Here is a 20,430-nt window from a genome sequence, read left to right on the forward strand (position 1 = left end):
GTCGCGCGCCGGGACCCGGAAGCGCTGTGGCAACCAGCCCGGAAGCCCTGCGGCACACGGGGTTTCCCGGCCTGCGCGCGAGGGCCGCTTCCTTTCTCGCCTCGCGCCGCGGAGCAGCAGCACCATGGTAAGGAGCGGGCGCGGGCGCGGGCGCGGGGCCTGGCGCGGGCCGCCCGCCTCGCGCCCCCTCCCGCTCACGCGGCCTCGCGCCTCTCCCCGCAGCCGCCCAAGGACGACAAGAAGAAGAAGGACGCGGGCAAGTCCGCCAAGAAGGACAAGGACCCGGTCAACAAGTCCGGCGGCAAGGCCAAGAAGAAGGTGCGTGCGCCGCGCCGCGCCGCGCCGGGTCCTCGGGCCAGCCCGCGCGTCTCCCGCTCCCGGAGCTGCGCTGGGCGCCACCCGCCCGCCTGACTCGGGCCCGCAGCGGGTCTGGGCGCGGGGAGGGGCCGGCGCGAGCCCGAACACCGGGCGCGGGGGGGGGTTCCGGGGGTCGCGCTGCGCGAGAGCCGTTGGTGTGGGGGCGGCGGGCGATCGCACGTGCCGAGCAAGCGCGGCTCCTCTCCAGCGGTTGGGCTGCTGCTGCCCCTGGCTCGCGGAGAGCCGCCACCGCGCTCGGCCCTGCCCTGGACGCGCAGCCCACAGGCGCGCGAGGAAAATCTCGGGTGTCAGGTCTCGGGTACGCGAGACGTCCTGACGCCCCGCGCGTTTGGGGTGTCCCTAGTGGAAACGTGTAGCCCCCGAGGGAGCGTCCGCGGTCGGTCCCCCTCGCCCTGGGCGCAGCCCGCAGGCACGGCAGAGGCGCGCGTTGTGCGCGAGACCCTGGTGCCAGCGGGTCGGCCGGCGGGTCAGGCTGGCGATGGCTGCCTCGGTACAGTTCAGAGCAACCGGCTTCCACCTGGAGAGACGGGAATTGCTGCGCGCGGCAGTGGTATGGTGAGGGGTAGATGTGCTCCTCCTTGGGCGAACGACTGATTAATCTTTGTTTCCAAGTAGAAGTGGTCCAAGGGGAAAGTCCGAGACAAGTTGAACAACCTGGTCTTGTTTGACAAAGCCACTTACGATAAACTCTGCAAAGAAGTGCCCAACTACAAGCTCATCACGCCCGCCGTGGTCTCGGAGAGGCTGAAGATTCGAGGCTCTCTGGCTAGGGCTGCCCTCCAGGAGCTGCTCAGCAAAGGTACCGACGCGCCCCACTCTGCAAGGGGAGACGTCAGAGGTGGTCAAGCCGCTCGTGTTCCTTTCTTGCTCTTGGTATTTGGGGACTTATTTCATACCCATCTAATTGGAGGTCATTTACCTGTACAGAGGAGCTCAGTAAGGAGCGTTTTGAGCTTAAACATCTCTAATCTCCTTTCTTTCCTTGCTGGTAATCTAAGGGGTTTCACCTGGTATCTTTCTCAGTGTAGAGCATATAAAAACTACAGGGATTCATAACCAGTCATTATACTCCTGAAAACACAAAGTAAAAAATCTAGGGAAGGTGTCTGCATCCAGCCTAATTGCTGTGGTGAGTCGTGTGTGGAAAACGCTTCCTAGGACCCGGTGACAGCAGAAGGGCGGGAGGCAGAGCAGCTGCCAGCACAACAGGCGGTGTGGCGGGGCACTGGCATTGCTCGTGGATGTGCTCTGCTGCGGTGGGGTCAAACGCTTTGGCAGGTGTGCCACGGGGTAGCCCTGTGCCCTGCAAGGGCCTCCCCGAGTCCCTTCCCTGTATTTCTGTCTTCTGGGCAGGTTTGATCAAACTTGTCTCCAAGCATCGAGCACAAGTGATTTACACCAGGAACACGAAGGGAGGAGATGCGCCTGCTGGAGGAGAAGATGCATAAAGGTGATGTAACCATTCCTCTGTGCCATGGATTCCTCAAAATCCCAATGCAGAGCCCTCCTAGTTAACACCCCCCACCCCATTTAGATGGGCTATTCCCCTCATCCTTCAGAAAAAGATGCTCTTTGTACTGCTTGAAAGGAGACTGCAAGCATGCAGGCAAGGCAGTGCATTAAAACCTAATTGCCTGCCCTGGATAGAGCCTGCAATTTCTAAATCCAATTGAAGGTACTGAACAGCAGTTGATATTTGGCATGAGGGGCAAGTAAACAGCTTCTGTGCTTGTCCATGTCTCCCTCCTCCTTTTTGTAAAGGCTTCTCTGGCCTTCAAAAAGTGATGAAACACCAGCTGCCATCCAAACTGAATTGTTTATAGGCTGCAGAAGACTCTTCTATAGAAGCAGTGTTTTTAAGGACATGGTTTAACAGGCCATCAGTTGTGTGGATCTGATTCTCTGACCTGGTCCTTCTTGCTTTGCAGGCTTCTTCAGTGACCTCTGCAAAGATCTTTCTTCTGTAAAATGTATACAATAAAGTGAATGGATTCAGTTTGCCTGTTTCTCCTTGATTCCTGGGGTGAGAGAGCAATAGCATGCGGGTGAGCTGTGGGTGGCATGGTGCAGCAGCAGTGGGTGCCAAGGAAGTGCTCTGCAGAAGTGTTTGATCTCCTGACATGATTTCTGTGGGTGTGTTTTGACTGAAAACTGTAGGCTCTTGGCTCCACTAGCCTGCTTTGACCTGTAACTTACTTGGCAATGCTGAAGACGGGCTCCTGGGCACGAGGAACTTGGTCATGTATTTTGGGACCGTGTCGAAGCCCTACTCATTCTGCAGGATGGGCATTGTTGAGACTACTTTGTTCTGACCTGGTAAATGGCAGTTCTTATATTTTATGCAGGACCTTTGACAGGATGGTAATTATTCACATGCCTAGTCATTCATCAGTGACTTTGGAAATGTCTGTTTTACCTTGGTTGTCATATATTGTTAAACGCACCTTATTTTGCTTCATCTACTTCCATTTGCATGCAGTTGTAAATTCTGACAGGTATCCACAATGTTTTGCCTATTCTAAAAACAGAAAAGGAAACTTTGTATAGCAGTAAGTTATAAAAACTATTACTGATAACTTGCTGTATAAACAGCTGTATGTATTCATAAACAAAGCTTTGTTCTTACTTCTGCATGCGGAGGCTCCGTGTTTTGTGGTTCAAAGCGTGGGAAACTCGGTGGGCTTAGAATTGGTGTTCTGCCTGTTCTGATTGCAGTTACATAGAAGAGGATGTAAACGGGGTTCAAAGAGTACTGCTATAAATGAATTCAAACAGACCTAGGAAGGCTAATGGTATACCTAGAGAGGAGAGGTATTACATTGTATCTTTGCAAGATGGTATAGCTGCAGGAAAATCAATAGAGCTATCCAGCTAAATAAGAGGATGTTTTTAAATCTCTAGAATCTGAATGAACTATATCCGTATAGTTAAATGCCTCCAGTTGTCCACTACGTTTTATTTCAGTGCTGCTTGCAAGCATGATCGTCCCCAAACCAAAGCTATGTGGCATTGTCACATACTAAAGTGGTCTTGGTTGTGCTTAAAAAAACAAACAAATGACTATTCTGGCATTTGGGAAAGGGTGCTGGGCTGCTTAGGAAGATCTGGGTGTTTCATACTTGTGGGGAGGAAGCAGTGCAGCTAATGGGCAGAAACAATCCTACCCCACAACACAGCTTAACATGCTGCTCTGCCCTGCTCTTGGCAGGGGAAGGGCTTGTGGCAGGAATGACCACTGATTTTTGTCTGGAAATTCATAGATTCATAGATGCTAGGGTCGGAAGGGACCTCAATAGATCATCGAGTCCGACCCCCTGCATAGGCAGGAAAGAGTGCTGGGTCTAAATGACCCCGGCTAGATACTCATCTAACCTCCTCTTGAAGACCCCCAGGGTAGGGGAGAGCACCACCTCCCTTGGGAGCCCGTTCCAGACCTTGGCCACTCAAACTGTGAAGAAGTTCTTCCTAATGTCCAATCTAAATCTGCTCCCTGCTAGCTTGTGGCCACTATTTCTTGTAGAAATGGTGCAGAAGCTTGAACAATGAACTGGGGGACAGCTTGTATGAAAAGGAAAGGGGGTGAGTCCTACCAGAAGGTTGAGAAAAGCTCCCTGCCTGTGAGGAAGGGGGATGTTTAAGAAGGGCTCCTACAAGAGCAGGCAGGGCTGTGCTGTTTGTGAGGAAATTGCTCAAACAGGCATTGGGAGGGGGAGACAGAAATGACAGTGGAGGGAAGGAAGTGCACAGCTGAACCTTCCTACCTGGTGGCTTGTGCCTTCAGAAAGCTGCACACACTCTTACAGGCAAGGGGTTCTAGGCTCCATTAAAACCACTGTAACTCTTGGCTATTTTCTGCCAGGATCATGGGGCTGAGCAAGCTTCTCTGCTGTAAAGGCAGTGCATGTAGCCTAGCAGGTTTTTTTCCTCACTGAACTGAGGTCTCTGACTTAGCATTCACGGTGCAATACGCTGCATGCATAGGAGAAACATACGACAATGAAGCTGAATTTCTGTGATATGGGCAGGCTATATGTGTACCCTGCTTGAGCAACTGGCCTGGGCCTTCTACTGGAAGCTTAGGCCATTTTTTCCCAGGGTGTAGGACAAGCTACCACAAGTTTTATGAAGTAGCTTTTAAATAAGTGTTGAGACATGATGTACTTAAGTGCAAGTTTAATATGGTTTATGCAATGGAAACAAAGACAAAATGGGACTGGTACATGATACTACAGATGTTGCAAGCATCACTTCAAAGAACCTCAGATTTTGGTCTCCTTGTGTTCCTCCTCTGTCTGTCTGTTTTTTTCCCTGCTTCAGCTTTGAACTGATGTCTGAAAAGAGAGAACTTAGTTTTAAAGGAAGGAACATGGTGAATAGCTGCTTTAAGGAGGAAGTCTGAGGTAAGCAGCAATACAGAGAACTAATGACTGGCTTAAGCTCCCACAAATATACCTTTGGGGTGGGAGTGACTGGTTGGGTACCCGCTAGCAGGTCAGTCTACTACAAGTTTTATCTTTGCTTCTGTCAATTTACACAGAATGCATTGCAGACTATCCTGCAGGCCTGAGGATAAGTGCTAGCCAAATGCAGCAGGGTACAAGTAAGAAGGGGCTTGCATGTGAACTGGGTGTCAGTCTGCAGGGCTCAAGACGCTTACCTTGACTGCCATCTCCTGCCATGATTCCAGACCCGCCCGAAGGAGGGAAGCCAACCTTCCCCTGTCTGAGATGTGTGGTCAAAGTTGGCACCAACACGCTCGGCTGGAAGCTTTTTCAGCTTCTGCTTCTCCTCTACCAATGGAACAGAACTAATCACACTCCTGCCTGCTGCGTTTCTATTCTGAGTGTGCTGTTTTTGCCTCAAAGTTTATTGAAGCTCTAGCTAAAGCTCCTTCCCAGAATTAGCAGGGGGGGGGGGGGGTAGAAAAAGAGAGCCCCCTCTCAAGTCTATAAGGCAGCATCCTGTAAGCCTTGTCTACCTTGAGAATAAGAGTAAGTGATGCACATGGTAATCTGGCTCCCTGGTAAAACTTTTACTCTATTTACAATGCTTTATTTTTAAAGGAAGTGAAGAGTTTAAAAACTAGACCTCTTCCTCAACCAGTCCAAGCAGCAATGTCCAAACTCACTTTCTTTGAGAAACTCTTCATATGAAGGCCCAATCTGCTGTTTGTTTCCAGCCACCTCCTCTTCATCCTGCACCAGCCAGGGAGGCTTGGCTCCTAGGGGGTAATAAGGGGCTTAAACTACTGAAATTATCCTGAATATGATAGAAGGAATAGGAGAATAGCCCCCGTTAGTCCAGAGCACTTCCTTGACAAGTGATGAAACAGCTTTTCCCCATGGACCTGCTATTTTTTTGCTTTGTTTTTTTTCATGTTTTGGAGACTATACAAGGAGAGGTACTTTAGCGTTGTTCAGCTCTAGGTCACAATGACTGATATTTAGACAAGTATACACAATGGAGCAGCAACAGCCACTCCTTCATTACATTTACAAGGGAAGCTCTTTTAGAAGCTTAGGCACTTTTGCCCATCCAGAAGATAAGCAAGGTACCTAACCATTCTGGTCTTATCCAAGTTGTGGTCTAAAGTTGGTTTGAATGCAGGTGAAAAAATCCAGAGCCTGCAGATTTACAGAAAGGTGGCAAAAGTGGAATAATAGTAAAGGCTTACCTGTGTGAATGTTCCCTTTCCCACCAGTTTCCTGTTTGGTTTTTAAAAAAAAAAAAAAAGTTGGGGAAGGGGAGAAAAAAATATCCCAGTTAGAAATGTTCTCTCTTAAGGTGACCCACTGCAACTTTTGCCTATAACAGCTGCTAGGTGCTAAAAGGACAGCAGCAGAGATTCATATCATGTCAAGCATACATAACAGAATTCCCAAAAGCTACTTATCTTCAATTATGAGAGTGCAAATTCTATTTTAAATTCCCTTTTCTGAAGGATAAGCAAAGAGAGACTTGCTTTCCCTCCTTGCAATAGATTGGTCCTGTACCAGGGATGTCTATTTTTCAGTGCATTTCTTTTAGGACACATTCAGTTAGCGGGGAAAAAAGACTTAATGTCTTCACATCTGACCTGTTGCTACAATCAATGTTTGCTTTTTTTCAGCAGCCATGCAACAGTCATGATGTGTCTGCAAACCATCATTTTGATCCTCAGCAAGTGCTAACAGGACTAATTGCATTCACTGTGATCTGAATTACCAGTACCCCTTAGCAAGGGAAACAATGAGTCAATAAATCCTCCCCAGCCTTACCTGGTGGCCGATGAAAGTCAGAGCATGCCCCTTTTCCATCCAATCTAAATCAGACAATGGTTGCATCCCACTTGGACCAGGCTGCTCGTTAGTGCAGCAGGTGATGTCACTAGAACAGAAACAGCCAAACAGGTAAGGAACTTTACTTACAGCTTGGAGCAAAACCATAATTATCTCAAAGTGCAGCACTCACTTGTTAAATGCAAGTCTTGATGGTGGGGGTGACGCAATGGCACTTCAATTTTTTTTTTGTTTAAGCCCTGAGAATTGTTAGGGGTGATGAGAGAGGATGGGAAATGCAGACTGCATCTGACCACATCTAGTGCTACGTTGGCACAAGTGCAAACTCCTTGATACAGGTGTGCAAGATAAAGTAGCCCGAGTCAGGTCCTCAAGGTTTTAGCTACTCTAGCTGGGGAGTGACGGTAAGGCACTAGGTAATTACTGCTCAGTGTTACAAGTTCCCAGAACGGAGCCTGGCAGAGGCGAGTTTCTTACCTTTCAGAGACGCCGGGTGCACTGAAGACAGAGGGTCCATCACAAGGTTCTGTCTCTTTCTCAGGCTGGGTTTGATTCAGGAAAAATAAACAATTTTCTGGTATTTAACAACAGACCCCTTCTGTTTTGTTAGACACCTCAAAGTGAAGTAGGCCATTCACGTCTGGGTTACAGGGAAGGGGTAACTTTCAGTGCTGAGCCTGAAGCTTATTTATCTTACTGCTAAGGTTGCAGAGCCTGTGGCAAACAGACAAACGAGCTCGACTCCAATTACAGAATCCCCACTGCCCGCAAACTCAACAACAGCACTCGAGGTGGGTAGGGGCCAGTACTTACCCCTGAGGAGCAGGTGAGAAGCCTAGCCAAAGCACCTAATGGCTCCGCAATCCCATTCCCTTTATAAAGTAGAAGACTAGATTTGCTGAAAATGGGTGCATCTGGTACTGGACATTTCTTCAAATTGTTAATATAGGAAAATGATAGCTACTAGTATAATAGATCAGGTGCCTATTGCAATACTCATACATTGTATTCTTGGTTCCTTCTCCCTGACCAGCTTTTAACCCTGACCAAAGTAACTAGCAAACACAGTGCCACTATTCTGGCTTCAGCTAACATGATGCAAACCAGGCACTGCCCACGCAGCACTTGCCCAACCCGAGTTGAGCAGGTGACTGGGAGGCAAGAAGGGCAGACCTGCCAGCGGCCGCGCAGGGGGAATTGCAGCCTCCCTGCGGGCGGGCGAGAGAAGTTGTTCAAAGCAACGCTTGGTTTCAGTAGAAGAGCCAGGGGGGAGAGAGACTTAAAAGAGCCCACAGGGCTCGAGGCAGCAAATGCCCTCACTGTGCTGGATACTGTTCAGGTGCGTCCTGCGAAACAAACCTCTAAGGCGGCTTGCACCAGCTGCCGCCTGCTCTCCTCTACCTCTCGGATGCGAGACGCCATCTGGAATTGAAGGAGGTGAGAAATGGGATAAGGATTAAAGGCAGAGCGGGCACCCGAGTTGAGCAGAGCTCAGCGGGGCGTCTCTGGTCACCTCTTCAATGGTCTTGTCCTCTTTTTCTTCATAAGCATCCAGGGCTTTGACGAGGGAAGATTTGAACCTGAAAAAGTGCTAGAAATCAGTCACTGGCGAGGCGTTGTACAGTCCGACTCGGCCTGGGAGCGAGCAGTGCCCGGCTCTCGTGGCCTTGCGTGTGCCTCTCGGGGGCTGCCGCAGACTGGGCAGGAGCAGGGCGGGGGAGGGGGGGAGCCATGCCAGGGCAGAGAGATGAGCAAAAGCCCCGCACAGGCAGCCCATGGTGACCGCTGGCTGGGCAGGCGCGGGGCCACGAGGGGAAGGCGAAGGGGAGCGATGTGGGGACGGCCCTGCAGCGCGGCGCGGCAGGCGCAGGGGGCCGGGGCCGGGCACAGGAAGCCCCCCGGGGCCAGGTACCGTGTGTAGTCCTGGGGCGACACGAGGAAGTGGTGCTTCAGCTTGGGCTCGGCCTTGTTCTCCCACCAGAAGCGGTGCGCGGCGCTCCGGTGCTCGGCGCTGCGGGGACAGGGCGGTGAGGCGGGGGCGGGGGAGCGGGGCCGGGGGATCGTGGCGGGCGGGCGGGCGGGCGGGCGGGCGAGGGCCCTACCTGGCCAGGTGCTGCAGCAGGCCGGCGTGCAGCAGGGCCAGGCGGCCGAGGCGCAGGTGCGTGCGCACGTCGCGGCCGCAGCACGGGCACCAGCAGCACCGCTCGTGCTCCGCCGCCTCGTAGGGGGCCAGCGCCGCGGCGCGGATCGCCCGGCGGGCCGGCTGCACCTGCGGGCGGGCGGGCGGGCGGTGAGCGAGGAGCGGGCCTGGGCCCGGGCCCTCCTGCCGCCCCGGCCCGGCCCGGCCCGCACCTTGGCCCGCAGCCGCGCCAGGGCCTCCCGCAGGCGCTGCTGGTGCGCGCGGCCGTAGGGGTGGCGGCAGCCCGCGGCCGAGCCCAGGCGGCACACGGCGCACCGCCCGCCCGCCGCCACCGACGCCTCCTCCTCCTCGTCCGCCGCCGCCGCCATCTTGCGCCGCCTCCAGCCCCGCCTCGCCCGGCTCGGCCCCGCCCACAAGCAGCGGCGGGGCGGGGCGAGGCGGCGGTTGCGGGGCGACGTGGCCACGTGGGTGGCGGCGCGGCTCGAGGGTCTCCGTGGCCCGCCCCCGCCCCGCCCCGGTGCCCCTGCGAGCTGGGCGGCTGGCCGGAGCCCAGGTGCGGTCGGCCTCGAGGGCCCGGCCCGTGCAGCCCGGCGGAGCGAGCGGCCGTGCGGGGGCAGCCGCGTGCCCCGGGGAGCCTGTCCTCGCCCCGCGCGGCGCTTGCTAGTAGAGCGGGGGGCGGGGGCCGGGCGGCGGCGAGGAGCGGGCGGTGCGGTCTCGGGGCGGTGCGGATTGCGCAGCCCTTCCCGGAGCGGCGCCGAGCGCGGGGGTGCGTGCTGCCTGCGGGGCGGGGCGGGGCGGGCTCGGCGATGCCCCCCAGGCATGTGCGGCCGGGCCCCGGGGCCAGCAGCGCGAGGAGCCGCGGGGAGACGGGCCCGGCCCGGCCCGGCGGCGCGGGGAGGTCTCGGGAGCCGTGTCCTGGCTGCGGCACGCGCGGCGCTGCGTGGCTGTGGGCGCGGTCGCCCCGTACCGCGCGGGCCCCCGGGTGCTTGGCTCGGGCAGGCGCGCGGCTCCGGAGCAGGCCGCACGGGACCGGGCGAAAGAGCTGAGCAGCTCGCACTCGGCCGCGGGCGCGGGCCCAACTCCTCGGCTCCCGGGGTCGCAGCGCTGACTCCAGCGAGGCTCTGCTTTGCAGGAACAGTCTCTCTCTCTCTCTACAGAGCCCAGCCTGCGTTTGCCCCATTAGCAGTTGTGGGTGGGCCCCATCTTGGTTGCATCCTGAAGGCTTCTGCCCCAAAGGTCGCTCCTAGAAAGGCAGGGATCTCGGCAGCAGCAGCCGTTGCCCCCAAGACTAACGGGTATCTCCTGCATCCAAAGCTGGTTGTGAAGAGCACCCAGTAAAGCCAGTGCTCCCAGTCCCTGCTATCAGGCAGGCTTCCCTGACAGAAGGGTTTTCCTGGGGGCTAGCGCATGTGCTGGCCCCTATCAAAAGCCAGACCGCAGCGTTTCCGAGGGGACTTGCACAGGTGCTCCAGAAAAACAAAGGTATAGTAGGTGGGGTTTGTGCACACAGTGAATTTCCAGGTCTGTGAACCGACTGCCGTTTGTGGACTAGCTCATGAGATGGCGTTGTTGCAGCCGGCAGGAGTTCTTGGTAACGTAACTGCTCGTGCCCTCCCGCCTGCACAGCAGCAGTAGTCGCAGCTCCTGCCATCAGTGTCTGGCGCGTGGCCGCTCTCCGGAGGGCTGTGGAGCTTCCTATCTTGTGTGCGTGACCAGAGTCACTTCCGTGCAGCCTCAGCAAGTCCCGTTGCTCTCCCGTGAGGGCAAAGGGAGGGCCACCTAGTCCCTTGTAACCTGAGTTTCCAAACCATGTTGGAGCACAGAGCAGAGGACAGGAGCTCTCTATTGTGGTGCCAAAGTACAAGTAAAAAGGCAATGAGGTTTAACCACTAGACCTTGTAGCCAAACACCCAGCCAGCCTTCTACGTGGGCTTCTGGGAGCATGCCTGAAATGATGCCGAGCACCTCATTCGAGCATAGGACGTGCCGCGGTAGAGTCATCTTGTTTGATGCTCTTAGCAGCGGTCGGTGAGTTTCTGACCCTCCCCTTGTTCCCCCGCAAGAAACTGGGCTAGGCTCTTTTGGGGACTAGCAAAATTCTCCTTGACCTTTATGGCAATTTTTGTATGCCAAGCACAGGAATGGATTACATCTAGCTTCAGGTTACCAGATTGTATTAAAAGGATGGATGCAGATCAGATTTCTATGGTTGTTAAAATGTAGGCAGACCAGAAGATGGGCTCTCCATATCATTGGCATTCAGCAGGGAGAGGGTGGCTGACCACAAGACTGGAGAGTCTGGTGTTTTAATCCAAGTTCAGAAGCTGCCCATATCTCTGATCTCTACTGTCTTCTCTAGGGATCCACATGGGTTTAAATAATATAGAAGCTGAGGGAAGGGAAGAACAGTAACTCAAGGGACACATGAAAGCCATGTCTCCCCACCTTTTTGCTGCAGGGTGAGAAAATAGCTATGCATTTATGATTTCCTTCCAGTTGCAAAGGAATTTGCCCCTTCAAGAGGCAAAATGCAAGTACTGGCACTTTGTGCACAGAGCACTGCTGCTAGCTTCTCTCCCTCATTGCAATCTGGGTATAACCATCAGGCTCTTGCTGGATCTAGCGTGTGTCCTGGAGTGGGTGCCGTGTGCGGCACGTGTCATGAAGCAGGTGGTCCGTGACCTTGCCACAGACGGCGCCCGGTCTGGTCACCCCTTCTCTGCTTGTTCTGAATCCAGTGTGGAGCAGATGCATACTGGAGCAGGCACCACGTGCAGCATGGTCCTGGAGCAGCTGGAGCAGATGCTGCATGCATTGCACAGGGCCATCCAGCCCACCCCACATGCTGCCTGTGGCTCTGCTTGATAGGGCTCGCCAGGCCATATTGTGAACTAAACCAGGGTGTCAACAAGTGTCTGATTGCTGCAGTTTAGCTTACTGTACATCGGAAAAATATCTCTGTGCATGATGCAAGGGCTGCCTGTCATGTGGTGCTGCAGACTGCTGCCAAAAGGAACTCCCTCCTTTGGGATATGGCTGAGGGGTTCCACATCTCCTGAGACTTACCTGACCAAAAGATATCCAATACCAGGTTCCCTCTTTAAATCTGTTTATAAAAGGCAAAGTAGCCTCTTTCTGCAGCACTATTTCTTTCATCCCAACTAATTGTTACCTTAGGTCACACTTCCAGGGCTAATAGTTCACTCCAGATGATAATGTTAAAGGAGAATAGCATGTTATGTTGATAAACACATCAGTAAGTGTTAAATGGTTTCAATGGCTTATTCACCTACCTTATCCATTTATTGAAACAAATTATAAAGGGGACCCTAATATATAACGTGACCAGTTTCTCTGAATAGATGCTGTCTGATTATTAACAACTGTTTTCTGCCTTGCTGGTAACAGCTGAATCCAAGGTAAGCATGCCAAGTCGTACTCCCCAGCCTGACTTACTTTCTTCATTTCTCTCTTTAGACATAGCATCAAATGCTTTCACACAGCACCATCACGTAGTCCACATGCACTCAGTGCAGTGTTTGGGTGGGAATGCCATAGGGGATGATCATTTGCCTGCTTGGAAGCATGTTTGAAGAATGTGTAGTCTGGCTAATAAATATATAAAGAAGTTTCTCTCCTGCTGTAGTCTCTCTCATACCCTCTTGCCCCGGTGTGGGTAACAGCTGGTTTCTTAAGTAGGGCAGGGAGGAGTTGCCACAAGATGTGTGTGGTTTTTAAGAAATACTGGACATCACCATCCATGTGCGAGTGTGCTTTCAGACCTGCACTGTGAGCTGTTGCCTTACTTCTCCCAAGTATTCATTAGGCCCTAGCCGTGAACAGCAATCTTAAGGCTGTTAAGCAAAGTCCCTTCTTCCTTAATTCCTGCTGTTTTCAGATTTGTGTAATATTGCTTTTCTGGACCCCCAGCTGAAACCAGATCTACATTGCCTGGTGGGGAAGCAGGTGTGGTGATAAGAGTTGTTTCAGCCTTAATACATTGAAGAAGCAAAAAAATCAGTAATTCAGCTTTATTTTCTTAGGTTGCCTTTAGGAGTCTCTCTTGTCTCTAGTTCAAAAGAGACAGCGAGGGAGAGTAGCACCATACGTTAGTCAGTGTACAAGCCCAAAACACAAGGACATGAGGCGCGTGGCATCCAGATCCTTACTGAGTCTTGCACTGCAAGTGTCTGAGCATGAATTCCTGAACTTTGCTCCAGACACTGCCTCGTGCTCAGTGTGCTCAGCTCCTAGCCATTTTACCTTGAAAGTGTGTTACAGAACACAAAGCGCAAAAGGGAAATAAAAATGTAAGCAATACATTCTTGCTGTTATCCCCCATTCCTGGACAGAGGACCCCTTCCCACAATGAGAGAGTGTTGTATACACGCGGTGAGAAACTGCAGTTGGATTGAACGCCCTGAGATTTCAGCATGATAGGCAGCTTAGCACTGTTCTCCCCTGAAAGAAAGAGCTGCTTATCTAGTGGCAGATAGTGATCATTGGAATAATGTCCACCTGCTGATGGGAAAAGGATGGAAATCAGGTGCTGGCTTTCCTGCTGTCCCAGGCTTTCTACTGAAAACACTGTCACATGCATCCAGGTTTTTTGTCTCTGTAGCTGGGAATCGCTTGCGTAGGGCAAGCTGTTGAGGAGCTACAGAGCCCTGCTTCGGCCACTATGGAAATAGGGGAAAGCCAGCTCCTTCCCTTGCAGGTTGGGGGGTGAAGTCACTAGAGTTTCCGTTCACAGTTCGCCCACCCTTCTACAGGTGCTTAGAGGTTGACTGTAGTAGCACTTGGGGAAATAGGCCTGGTTGAGAACTGTGTGATCCATGTCTCGGTGGTAGCTGACCAGTAGGGATCATAGACAGAACAGAGAGCTCATCAACTCTGCAGAGAGTGAGAAGGGGGAGAAAGTTGATGGCTGAAATCTAAGGCCACAACCAATGCCCTGGGCACTGACTGCATCATTAAAAATCACTGTTCTGCTCTTGCTGCCCATCAGGATCCCGCTCTCAAGGTCACTCTGCCACCAGCAAAAGCTTGTTCCAGCGGCTGAATGCTGGTTACGTTCCTCTGTGGGAGTTTTCTGTCACTCAGTGTAGAAGAGGACAGTTCTTAGGCAGCCTGGGTTAACTTTCATGTAGATTAATTTTTTCACCCCTGCCCCAGCCAAATGCATCCTTTTCTGGTGGCACCCTGGCACAGGTTCAGTTCAAGTGCTATGGGATCCAATCCTGATCCCAGCAGTAGTGCCTCCTGCTATGCCACACATGCATGAATGTGGGATCAGATCCTGAGTGTGCCCTTTCTGCTTGCTGGTGCAGGGGAAGCTGGGGGTCCTAATTCAAAGCCAGGTGCCTGCAGCCCAGTGTGACCCTGGACTGCCCTGGGACAGCGGACTGGCCTCAACCCCAGACACTCCCAGATTTGATTTACCTGGGGTTGTTCAAGCTAACGATCGGCTGTTTGTCAGCCCCAGCAGTGGAAGTCCTTCAACTCCCCCGCCAGGAGCCTCTCATCCTGCACACCCTGCAGCCCTGCCAGAACCACTGCGTGCAGGATTTAACATCCAGGTGAGGGAAGCCCTCTGACTGTAGATAGAGTAAAGGGCCCCCACAAGAGAAGACTGACAGGGGATCTGGTGGCCGTCTATAAACTCACCAGGGGGGAACAGAGGAAAATAGGTGAGGCTCTTTGCCCCGGGCACCACCTGAGATAACCACGAATAAGGGCCACAGATTGACTGAGAGCAGGTTCAGGTTTGTTATCAGGAGGCATTACTTTACGGTTAGGGCTGCCAGGCTCTGGAACGGGCTCCCCAGGGAGGTGGTGCTCTCCCCTACCTTGGGGGTTTTCAAGAGGAGGTTGGATAGATATCTGGCTGGGGTGTTATGATCCCAGCACTCGTTCCTGCCCAGGGCAGGGGGTCAGACTTGATGATCTGTTCAGGTCCCTTCTGACCCTGGAAACTATGATTTCCCATCCCTCTTCCCCACAAGACATCTCCAGGCTGGGTTGGAGAACCAGGCCTGCCCTGGCGGCAGTACCTACAATCAGCTTGTTGGGTATCGGCTCCAGGAAGCCCAGTGTGCAAATGTGCCACTTGTTCAATTTCTAGCGCCACACAACTTGGCTGTAAAAGTGTTCTGTAGGTAACATTTCTGTAGCTGGTTTACTATTTCATGGTGCCTTAAATTGGGTGCATGTGTAACAGCCTTGCTGCGTGCACTGTGATTAGTGCATTGATTGTGGCATAAAGGTAAGGTGTAGAGGGGCCCTAGCGTGCCTCCAGACTCTTCATGGTGGAGAAGTGCACAGTGGAATGGTCTGTAAGAGGTTTCTGGGGCCCTGTCAAGTGCTGGGGGTAGGCAGACGGTTCAGACAAGGGGGAGCACGAGTGGCTTGTCTATTCAAAGGGAGGATGGTTCCACTCGGCAGCCCCTCTCCTGGCTTAGGTTAAAGCTTGTCTTTGTCAGCCATTCAGCCTAGCCTGCTCTTTCCCTAGGGCCCTGCACGCACAGATGTGGCCCAGCTGCAGCTCCCTCACAAGAGTCTCCAGAGACTGCTCCTCTTGCCTGGACCACTCAGACAAGAGTTGCTCCCTTTGGACTGTACCTGGTTCGTTCATGCTTTGGTGCACCAAGGCGAGGGCCTCCGTGGGTAGAGCCTGCATCTCTTCCTCAAACTTCCTGCGCCCGTCTGTGGTCAGCTTCCACAGGCGTGCCTTGCGCTTCCCCTCGCTGCACACAAAGCGGGTGGTTTTCTCGAAGCTCCTGCTGAAGCACAGGTTGTGTCGAATAGTGTTTTTCCAGCCATCTGGGGCTGTCTGGAAGAATGGGAAGTGATGCCTGCAGGGAGAGGAGAAGGGCACAGGGCTGAGCTCAAATGCTGGCTGAACTGACTGCTCAGCAGGAGGTTGAGGATTCTTACCCCCCCCACCACCACCACCACGCAGAAATGCCCAGGTGTCATGTGGGTGTAAAAAAAAATAAAATAAAATGTGGGAGAGGTTCTTGCCTGATCCCTGTGCGATTAGGCTGTGCCCTGAAGCAGGAGGTTCAGCTGGACCAGTGAAAAAGCAATATTCATTCTTTCCAGGGGGCAGTACCAAAATGCCAGCTCTGGACATACCTGAGCTTGGACATTTAATTGACAAGTCCTCGCATCCTCGCTCTCTAATGGGAGCAGAGAGGAAGTCGCACACCGAGCCACGGGCAGAGCTGAGAACGGACCCCGGAAGTCCTGACTCCGTGCGGGTCCTGACCTCTAGGTCCTGCTCCTTTCCCAGTACAAGGCAGGACAGTTTTGTAACCCTGCCCCTGACCCCCCCCCGCCCCACATCCCAGCACTGGAGAAGTTGGGAGGGCGGCAGGTACCGTGTGAACTGGTAGATCTGCTGCACGGTCAGGCTGCCCTCTGCGCTGTTGTACAGGGCCAGGGTGATGAGGATGCAGTAATTAAGGGGGGGGCGAGGCCAGATCTCCTTGGTTTTGGCCTTCGCCTGCAGGGTGTACTTGAGCTTCCTGCTCCGAGATCTGGAGACCTTTGCTTTCCAGGGTGCCAGGTTCGCCTTGAATTTGGGAGTTTCCACCATCTTCTGAGAGAGCTGGATGTCTACAGATGCAGCATCTTCATCCTCAGTGAACTTGGGGAAGAGGAAGAGCAGAAGGGGTGAAGAGAGATTGGAACTGGGTGGGTGGGGTCAGGAGTGTGAGGGGAGAGACGCATCGATGGCCTGTATGTAACAAGTTGGGCAGATCTTTGTCCAGTTCCCAGTGGATGAATTAGCAGCACAAAGGGGGACCCCTTATTGGCAGCTTCAGCCAAGAGGCTAAATACAGAATGGGCAGATGAGCCTTCTCCCACGTCAGGGCTGAAGCGCCGCTTGCTGTGCCCCTGCCGTATGGCTAGGGAGGATGCCAGTCTCCATTCCAGCACCAGACACCACTCGTAAATCCAACCTGTTCGTCCCAGCAGAGCGCGTCCTCTGCACCTTGCCGGCACGGCGGGCCTGCTCGCACAGCGGAGCAAGAGCCAGCTCGGTGCCAGTGCAGGATGCACACCAGCAAATCTAGAGCGTGTAGATTCACAACAAAATCTGGGCAGCTCTCTTCTGCCACATACCTTCCCTGCCTCGCTGGCTGATGACAGCAGATCCTCCTCCGAGCAGTCGAGGTTGGAGTAATCCAAGGAAGGGCTTGGAGATGAAAAGCTTATGTCAGCAGCTGTTGAGGACGACAGACTCCTGTCTTCTGTCGCATCCGTGCCCAGATGTCTTGCAGTGGGGCAAACCACATTAGGGTTCACCCACATCCACAGATGAGGCTGCACATTTGATTCTGCAGAGAAAAAAAGAGGCCAAATAACTTGGGAGCACCAGCAAAGGCCTCAACAGCAGATAGGAGTCCCCTCAGACCCCGACCCCAACATTTTACTCGGCCTGAGACTGCTAACGTCCCTTCTCCTCGAAGTACCATTGGCTGCATATAGCTTTCCAGCGGTGTCCAGGCAGCTCCCTTCTGCCACATCCCTGCTCTGCCTCACTGGCTGATGGCAGCCTGTCCTCCTCAGAAGGGTCAGGGTTGAGTCGCTTGTGCCGCCTTCCCTCCCCAACTGTGTGGCATCTCACCCCAGTGCTAGGGATGGGATTGGCTCAGCCACCCCCGAGCCTCGAAGCAGCTCTCCTCTGGACTTGGGCTCCGTGCCGGGTCAACCTCTACAACAGGCCAAGTGAAACCCCCTGCCTCCATCCCTCCCCCGGGACAATGCTGGGGCCTGGCTCACCATCAGGAGGCGCATCAGACCGTTCCCTGGGGAGAGATTGCTTGCATGCCTGCTGGTCACACTGCCATTTCAGCATGTGGTAGTTCACTTCCTTGTCAGCAGCTGGTGAACGGCAGAGGTTCAGAAGCAGTGTGGTCAGCTGGTGGCATTGACACCCGCTTCCCCGCCCCCCCACACACGTGAGAGCTTGGAGACGGAGCCTGGGTCTGTTTTGCATTGAGAAATTAAAATCCTTTTTCTGCATTATGCTGGGTCCCCAGGGCCTGGGTTATACACCACAAAACACCCATCCTGCAGTGGGGATGTGCTGTGGGCCTGAGGACTATGCTCCGGGACCAAACCCAAGATGACAATGTGGGCCTCGGCTACGTTTCAGCATTTGGTGGGTGGGTTAGTGAAGGGAACGGGTGGGTTTGCTGTTGCGTACGTTGTCGGCATTTGTATTTTCAACCAAACTCAGCAGCAACGTGTAACTCTTGCAGTGGGTTCTGGATCGTCTAAAGGAGGGCAGGCTGGCAGTGGAAATAGGAAAGGTAAAGGGGATGGCAGAAGTGTCAAATCTGGGACACAAGGTAGGAAGCATCAGATCAAACCTTCGCTTGCTAAAATCAAAGCTGTCCCAGACGGGCCTGCTCCTCAGGTGACAAAGCAAGCCTGATCTTTCATTGGGATGATAGAGTATTGCTGCCAACTTTAGTCCCGCACTTCAGTATCCTAGCAGCTCCCATCACTGAGCTGCACAAGGAAGGTGATCTGGACAGCAGAATCCCAGAGAGTTTCTGTTTCCCAAGAGATGCCTCAGGCTAAGACCCAGTGCTAGCAAAGCCACACTTTGACAAACCATTTGTGGTTTTCAGGAATGCCTTGGTCTGAGACCGGGCTGGGAGCAGTGCTAATACAGGGAGATCTTAGACCAGGGGGAGAGATCCCCCGGTGCACCTGAGCAGGAAAATGCTCCCTTGTGGAAAAAACTATGCGGAGCTGGGGAGGAAAGTTTAGCCACGGCGTGGACTCTGAAGAAGTCCCCACGGTATTCGGGAGAATGCTAGTTCCAGCTCTTCTATTGGAAGATCCAAGGTCCTGAAAGTCTCGAGAATTTGTTTAGGCTGGCACAAGGTTCTCGCGCCACTAGAGAGATTTAAGATTAAAATGGCCAAAGCAGCAAATCATAGGAGTAGGACTTGAGGCAGGCCTGGACTGTGGCTGCACTGGAGGGGCCCTAAACAGGGTGCTCCGCTTCCAAGCTCTGTGACTGCAACCTCAGGATTGAAGCGGAGTTTGAAAAACAAGCTGTTCTAATTAGCGCAGTATTAGAGATGTGAGCCCTGGCACAGTCAGTGGTGCTAGCTCCAGCGTGTGCCAGGACTGCTTCTGGAGCGCTCGCTAGAGATTTTTGTCTCGTCGGGCCGGTCTTGCCAGCTCCCCTTGGGACCTCCCAGGCCTCAGAGCATTTGTTGTTAATTATTCATTCATTCTCAATTATCTGAGACTCTGATTTTCACTTGGAGCTTTTCCCTCACAATTCTTACCTTGGGGGAGCTGATCACAGGTGTTGGTAAGTTTGAGCTCCTCTTCCATATCCCAGTCTTCAAGGCCACTCTTGAGATGCAGGCTTTCCCAAAATGTGCTTTTGTTTAAACTCAGGAACACTGTTTTATAATCTACTGTTGCCATGACCCCGGAAGAGTGTTAGCAGGGCTGAGCACCCTGGCCCCCACTGATTTATAGCAGCTCTCTAATTCTGCTCCTTGGGCCTGTAGCCCGTTAAAGAGAGTGCAACATTGGAGCCAGGTGAGAGAGAGGCTGGGCCCTAGTTCACACATCTGAATGCCTATTAAAGATCTCTCCAAGGGCCTTGGGATTAGTGTCAATGGGAGCAGGTAGTCTGCTCCAGAAAAAAGGAGGTGTCACTGCCTGGGCTTTGTTGTCTACCCATTTAGACTGACTTCTTGGTAAGTACCTAAAGCTGTACTGACACTTAGTCTAAGGTTTTGCTTGGAATTTAAATGCAATAGAGTGTATATCACACACTTGGTTTATCCTGTCCTGCACTGAGACTGCTGTTTCTAATGCAGGAGGGCTCATGGGCCACTGGGCTTTACGGTCTGTGACCCCCAAGTGCGTTTGGGTAAAACTCTGCAGGCCAAAAGGGTGTTGGGGGGAGAGACAGGAAATCTCTGCCTCTGTTTCTAACCAGTTTCATCTCCCCTCCCTTTTCTCCATGTTCTAAAGTAAGCCTCTCACCTCCTTCTCTTCTCTCATCAAGAGAAAAATAGAGGACACACAGGCATCCAGTTTTGCATGAATAGAAGACAGAGGACAACAGGACTGTCCTCTGTGATGGCCACCCTACAACAGCCCCAGCCCTGCCCAACTCCCTCCCTGCATACCTGTGGAGGCCTCAATTCCCTCTGCCCCTGCCCCTGCCCAGCCAGACCACCTGCAGGAGCTGCCCTCCGGGCTGCTCGGTGCCCCTGCCTGACTGCCCTCCTCCCACTCCTCTCAGCCCCTTGCGGGCTCGAGCTCTGTCAGCCTGCAGAGGCCTCTTTGCAGAAGTGGAAAATCAGTGTGTTTCTCCATTAAAACAAAAAAATCTGTGTCTTTTTCTCGGTTAAAAGGGAAAATCTGCAGGGGGTTTCCATGGGAAACAGAAAACCCAGATTCCTGGTGATGAAACTAAGTTGACTGGTTTTGGTGATTAAGAAAGAAAAGTTGTGACTGAAAGTGAGCCACCAGTCAAACTTTTATGAAACCAGTGCCAAATACTTGGCTCGCCTTCGGGTTTTCATTTGATAAGACACATCCTGAACCTTCGCTACAACTACCAGCATGCACAAAAGCAAA

At 53.2% G+C, this 20,430-nt stretch overlaps 3 protein-coding genes across 7 annotated transcripts; 1 reads left to right on the top strand and 2 right to left on the bottom strand.

Annotated features, from left to right (window-relative positions):
• Nucleotides 1-24: 24 nt before the first annotated feature.
• Nucleotides 25-2,374, top strand: RPS25 (ribosomal protein S25). Its single transcript, XM_006266840.4, has 5 exons — nt 25-127; nt 223-318; nt 994-1,177; nt 1,732-1,828; nt 2,307-2,374. Exons 1-4 carry the CDS (start codon nt 125-127, stop codon nt 1,824-1,826), a joined length of 378 nt encoding a protein of 125 aa, XP_006266902.1. The 5' UTR covers nt 25-124; the 3' UTR covers nt 1,827-1,828; nt 2,307-2,374.
• Nucleotides 2,375-4,534: 2,160 nt separating this feature from the next.
• On the bottom strand, nt 4,535-9,179 carry CENATAC (centrosomal AT-AC splicing factor). Of its 2 annotated transcripts, XM_059720104.1 has the most exons (11): nt 9,009-9,179; nt 8,759-8,925; nt 8,569-8,667; nt 8,170-8,236; nt 8,016-8,078; nt 7,134-7,198; nt 6,636-6,744; nt 6,053-6,083; nt 5,507-5,599; nt 5,036-5,168; nt 4,535-4,709 (listed from the first exon to the last, which is right to left on the bottom strand). In XM_059720104.1, exons 1-11 carry the CDS (start codon nt 9,162-9,164, stop codon nt 4,628-4,630), a joined length of 1,065 nt encoding a protein of 354 aa, XP_059576087.1. In that variant the 5' UTR covers nt 9,165-9,179; the 3' UTR covers nt 4,535-4,627. The 2 variants fall into 2 exon arrangements, with proteins under 2 accessions (XP_059576087.1, XP_059576088.1); XM_059720105.1 differs by lacking the exon at nt 5,036-5,168.
• Nucleotides 9,180-12,811: 3,632 nt separating this feature from the next.
• Nucleotides 12,812-20,358, bottom strand: FOXR1 (forkhead box R1). 4 transcript variants are annotated; one of them, XM_006266839.4, is made up of 6 exons: nt 19,116-20,358; nt 17,587-17,688; nt 16,927-17,141; nt 16,179-16,447; nt 15,418-15,650; nt 12,812-13,689 (listed from the first exon to the last, which is right to left on the bottom strand). In XM_006266839.4, the coding sequence occupies exons 1-6, from the start codon at nt 19,258-19,260 to the stop codon at nt 13,661-13,663; spliced, it is 993 nt and encodes a 330-aa protein (XP_006266901.3). In that variant the 5' UTR covers nt 19,261-20,358; the 3' UTR covers nt 12,812-13,660. The 4 variants fall into 4 exon arrangements, with proteins under 4 accessions (XP_006266901.3, XP_019351701.2, XP_019351702.2 ...); XM_019496156.2 differs by having other exon boundaries at nt 12,812-15,650; XM_019496157.2 differs by lacking the exon at nt 17,587-17,688 and having other exon boundaries at nt 12,812-15,650.
• Between the last annotated feature and the right edge of the window lie 72 nt (nt 20,359-20,430).

Source organism: Alligator mississippiensis, chromosome 16 (assembly GCF_030867095.1).
Source record: "Alligator mississippiensis isolate rAllMis1 chromosome 16, rAllMis1, whole genome shotgun sequence".
NCBI classification, from domain to species: Eukaryota; Metazoa; Chordata; order Crocodylia; family Alligatoridae; genus Alligator; species Alligator mississippiensis.

Excerpts from the sequence above, each read along its gene's own strand:
- RPS25 (XM_006266840.4), top strand. Across the intron at positions 319-993 it reads GCGGCAAGGCCAAGAAGAAG|AAGTGGTCCAAGGGGAAAGT; the intron begins GTGCGTGCGCCG and ends GTTTCCAAGTAG. Across the intron at positions 1,178-1,731 it reads CCAGGAGCTGCTCAGCAAAG|GTTTGATCAAACTTGTCTCC; the intron begins GTACCGACGCGC and ends TCTTCTGGGCAG.
- CENATAC (XM_059720104.1), bottom strand. The coding sequence starts at position 9,164 with ATGGCGGCGGCGGCGGACGAGGAGGAGGAGGCGTCGGTGGCGGCGGGC. Across the intron at positions 6,084-6,635 it reads TGACTTTCATCGGCCACCAG|GAAACTGGTGGGAAAGGGAA; the intron begins GTAAGGCTGGGG and ends AAAACCAAACAG. Across the intron at positions 5,169-5,506 it reads TGAAGAGTTTCTCAAAGAAA|AGGAGAAGCAGAAGCTGAAA; the intron begins GTGAGTTTGGAC and ends TTCCATTGGTAG.
- FOXR1 (XM_019496156.2), bottom strand. The coding sequence starts at position 19,260 with ATGGCAACAGTAGATTATAAAACAGTGTTCCTGAGTTTAAACAAAAGC. Across the intron at positions 17,142-17,586 it reads GTCTGATGCGCCTCCTGATG|AATCAAATGTGCAGCCTCAT; the intron begins GTGAGCCAGGCC and ends TTTTCTCTGCAG. Across the intron at positions 16,448-16,926 it reads CAGCCAGCGAGGCAGGGAAG|TTCACTGAGGATGAAGATGC; the intron begins GTATGTGGCAGA and ends CTCTTCCCCAAG.